Here is a 3,997-nt window from a genome sequence, read left to right as displayed (position 1 = left end):
AATCAAGACCCTTTTTGTCTGACAATCCATCAGACTTTATCCCTAATCCCCCCCCCACCATATCCCTCATCACACCCCTGGCACTCAAAGCAGCCTTGTGCAATCTGAGCTTCCTCCACCAAAGGCTGGACCTGCAGGTTTCAGCTCCTGGGCACCAACTCCCACCTGCTGTACTTGGAGAAAGAGCTGCAGGAGACACACAGGGATGTTCATGTATTGTCAGCAAACAAAACCAAAGGAAGGCACAGCTCAAAAATAGAAGAAATTCCTCTGCTGTATTTTAAGTTCACATCACTGACGTCCACTTTCCACAGCAGGCAATTTTAGACCAATGGAAAACACGTTATGTGTCAAGTACAGATCTAAAGGTCCCTCCAAGCGCTCCCTACCCCAATTCTGTCCATTTTGCTCTTTGCACAAAGTGAGTCACACACTGAATCAGAAGTTCCCTTGATCCAGAGCGGAGGAAAAGAGAGAAAGTGAATGAATTACTTTGTTGTGCACAACTAAATCTCCACTAATCCAAATATTTTGGCGTTACAGGAACTTTATTGGACGTGTTCTGCAGCATTTGTTCAGATGACAACAGGTTAGGTGGGATTGCTGATCTGCTGGAGGGCAGGGAGGCTCTGCAGAGGGGTCTGGACAGGCTGGATCAATGGGCCCAGGCCAACTGGATGAGGTTTAACAAGACCAGGTGATGGGTCCTGCCCTGGGGTAACAACCACCCCAAATTCCTGGCCATACCCTGCAACTGATCCCCACAGCCTGTCCTGTGTCCTTCATCCCTCCATTTTCAAGAACTTTGAGGGACAAGGGAGCTTCATGCTCTGGGTGTGGAGCAAGTTCTAAGTGCCACTGGAGTGGGAACCACAACTCATCAGATTTGTGCTCTTTGGGAGGACCAGAAAGTGCTGAGATTTAGACCCACAGAAAGTTCCTTTTCATGGCCAAAACACAAAAATTAAACAGGATACACTTTCTAAACTCCGCAGCTCTTTGTGCATCTTTCCTCAGCCACAGCAACCAGGATAAGCCCCGTCCTTGCTGTGCTGCTCACAAAGCCCAGGGTGCTCCTGGCCTCCCTTGCTGCCAGGGCACACGGCTGCCTCCTGCCCAGCTCCTGCCCACCCACAGCTGCCTTACAGGTCTGCTCCCAGCCAGGCAGCTCCCAGCCTGTGCCATGGCCAGGGCAGTGCCCTGCAGGGGCATACACTGCCATGTGTCCCTCTGCCATCGCAGGAGGTTCCTGCCAAGACGGGCTCTCCTCCTCCCTGAAACTTTCCCTGAGCACAGAGGTCTGAGAGACCTTTCCAGTGAAGACTCAGGCAGAGAAGCCATGGAGTCCCTCAGCCCCACATCAGTGTCTGCTGGAATTAAATCCCCCTCCCCATCCCACAGCAGCCCTGCATTTCCCTCCTTCAGCCTTGGTCTCCAGCACAGCCACTGAGGCTCTTTTGGCTCTTGACTTTTCCTTCAGCCACCAACTCCAGGGGAGCTTTGCCTTCCCCACAGTCCCACGTGCACAGCACAGGCCATGCCCAGGAATTCCTTGTCTGTGCCTGGCCTTGTTTTACATCCCTGTCAGAGATTCCATGCCCTGTTTGTGCCCCACTGCCCCACAGCTGGTCCCACAGCTCCCTGTGCAGCCCCAGCCCAGGGCAGGAGCATTCAGGGTGGGGAATGGCCCCTCTGATGGGATGCCCAGGGCAGTCCTTGGCCTTGGTGACAGAAGACTGGGTGGCTAATTAACTGGGATAAAATGAATAGTTACTTTTTTTTTTTTGATAACAGCAAAGTTAGAAGGGGAAAAAATGAAAATTATATAAGAGGACAGACTTGGTCTCTCATGAAATGCACTGGGTGTCACTGACAGAGCAAAGCAGGCAGTCTCTTCCTGCTGAAAAGCATCCAGTCATCATTTTCCTCACAGCATCCTTCAGCTCCTGGTTCCTCAGGCTGTAGATGAGGGGATTCACTGCTGGAGGCACCACCGAGTACAGAACTGCCACCACCAGATCCAGGGATGGGGAGGACATGGAGGAAGGCTTCAGGCAAGCAAATGAGGCAGTGCTGAGAAACAGGGAGACCACGGCCAGGTGAGGGAGGCACGTGGAAAAGGCTTTGTGCTGTCCCTGCTCAGAGGGGATCCTCAGCACAGCCCTGAAGATATGCACATAGGAGAAAACTATGAAAATGAAACATCCCATAAATAAAAAAAAACTAGCCACAAAAATCCAAAATTTCCTCAGGTAGGAGTGTGAGCAGGAGAGCTTGAGGATCTGGGGCACTTCACAGAAGAACTGGCTCAGCGCATTGCCCTGGCACAGCGGCAGGGAAAATGTATTGGCTGTGTGCAGCAGAGAGTAGAGAAAGCCACTGGCCCAGGCAGCTGCTGCCATGTGGGCACAAGCTCTGCTGCCCAGGAGGGTCCCATAGTGCAGGGGTTTGCAGATGGCAACGTAGCGGTCGTAGCACATGATGGTGAGGAGGGAAAACTCTGTTCCAACGAAGAAAACAAAGAAAAAGACCTGTGCAGCACATCCCGTGTAGGAGATGGTTGTGGTGTCCCAGAGGGAGTTGTGCATGGCTTTGGGGACAGTGGTGCAGATGGAGCCCAGGTCTGTGAGGGACAGGTTGAGCAGGAAGAAGTGCATGGGGGTGTGCAGGTGGTGGTCGCAGGCTACGGCGCTGATGATGAGTCCGTTGCCCAGGAGGGCAGCCAGGGAGATGCCCAGGAAGAGCCACAAGTGCAGGAGCTGCAGCTGCTGCGTGTCTGCCAATGGCAGGAGGAGGAACTGGCTGATGGAGCTGCTGTTGGGCATTTCTTGCCTCTGGAAGCGGAGGCACTGTCCAAAGAGGAAATAAGAGTGACAAGTCAGGGGAATGGGGTCTCAATGCTGAAAGACACTGTTAAAAGCAGACAAAGCAATCACAGGCCACTAAATATCTCAGCCTGTCTCAACGTCTCAAGGTCCCAAGGACACACATGGCTCATCTCACCACCTCAACTGCATTTCCTGGGATGGGCACAGCATCTCTGCCCCTCGCCACTGGGGCTTTCAGATAACACAGTTGTGCCATGAGGATTATTTGCATTCTTGAGGGCTGCTCCCATCTTGGAAGGACACCTCAGAAGAGAAACAAGGGTCCTAACAAAGGAGATTGATTCTGGGAAAAACACCTCGTTCTCCAGGCCCACATACTTCCCTGCCTATGGCCCCACAGGTCACAGGAAAATTGGAATGTCTCATTCCCATGGAGAAAATTTTGAGCGGTATTACAAGGTCAGTGATTGACTCTGTAGCTCGAACTCTCCTTCCCTGTAAGCCTGACTGAGAGAACAAGGAAAGAACCTCAGTAACAAGGGCAAGTTAAGAAAGAAGGAAATACACAGGGAAGGTCCAGTGGGGAGAGACCAGGGCAGAGCTCACTGGAAACTCAAGGCAGCATCACCCTGAGCCAGCTGTGCCACCGCCCAGACACCAGCAGTGCCACCTTCCAGACACCAGCAGTGCCAGGTAGTTGTTCTCAGCTCCTGTTCAGCTCCTCACAGTTCCCTCTGCAACTCAAACCACCGGGCATGTGGCTTGAGAGCCTGATAGAAATCCCTCCTTTCACCTTCTCCTTGAAGGATCCCCTGGAAAATATCCTGCAGTGCTCTGGTTCTGTAACCAGTCCTCACCTATGGAACTCTCACTTTATAGCAGAGGAAACCTGCCCTGCCCTGCCCTGCCCTGCCCTGCACCGCCCTGCCAGGGTTTGCTCTTTCCACCCACAGCCTCTCCCCCAGCAGTGAGGGAGCTCCCCAGACCAGCTGAGAGCTGCCCCTGGCAGGTGGCAGAGCTTCTGCCCTGACACAGCACCCTGGGGTGCAGGACCCTGCTCTGCAGGACACTATGGGGAAGCCTGGGTGGCACAGCCTGGATTCAAACCCTGCAGCCATCCCTGGGAGAAGGGAACCCTGCTGGGATATCCCTGGGATGGTGCAGCAGAG

At 53.3% G+C, this 3,997-nt stretch overlaps 1 protein-coding gene across 1 annotated transcript; it reads right to left on the bottom strand.

Annotated features, from left to right (window-relative positions):
- Positions 1–517: 517 nt before the first annotated feature.
- On the bottom strand, positions 518–2,624 carry LOC139685193 (olfactory receptor 14C36-like; the record flags this gene model as incomplete). Its single annotated transcript, XM_071581823.1, has 2 exons — positions 518–562; positions 1,980–2,624. Coding segments are annotated over 2 exons (690 nt in total), but the record flags the coding sequence as incomplete, so codon positions are not given.
- Positions 2,625–3,997: the final 1,373 nt, after the last annotated feature.

This window comes from Pithys albifrons, unplaced genomic scaffold (assembly GCF_047495875.1).
Source record: "Pithys albifrons albifrons isolate INPA30051 unplaced genomic scaffold, PitAlb_v1 scaffold_44, whole genome shotgun sequence".
In the NCBI taxonomy this organism is placed as follows: Eukaryota; Metazoa; Chordata; class Aves; order Passeriformes; family Thamnophilidae; genus Pithys; species Pithys albifrons.
This window is presented reverse-complemented; position numbering and strand designations above follow the sequence as displayed.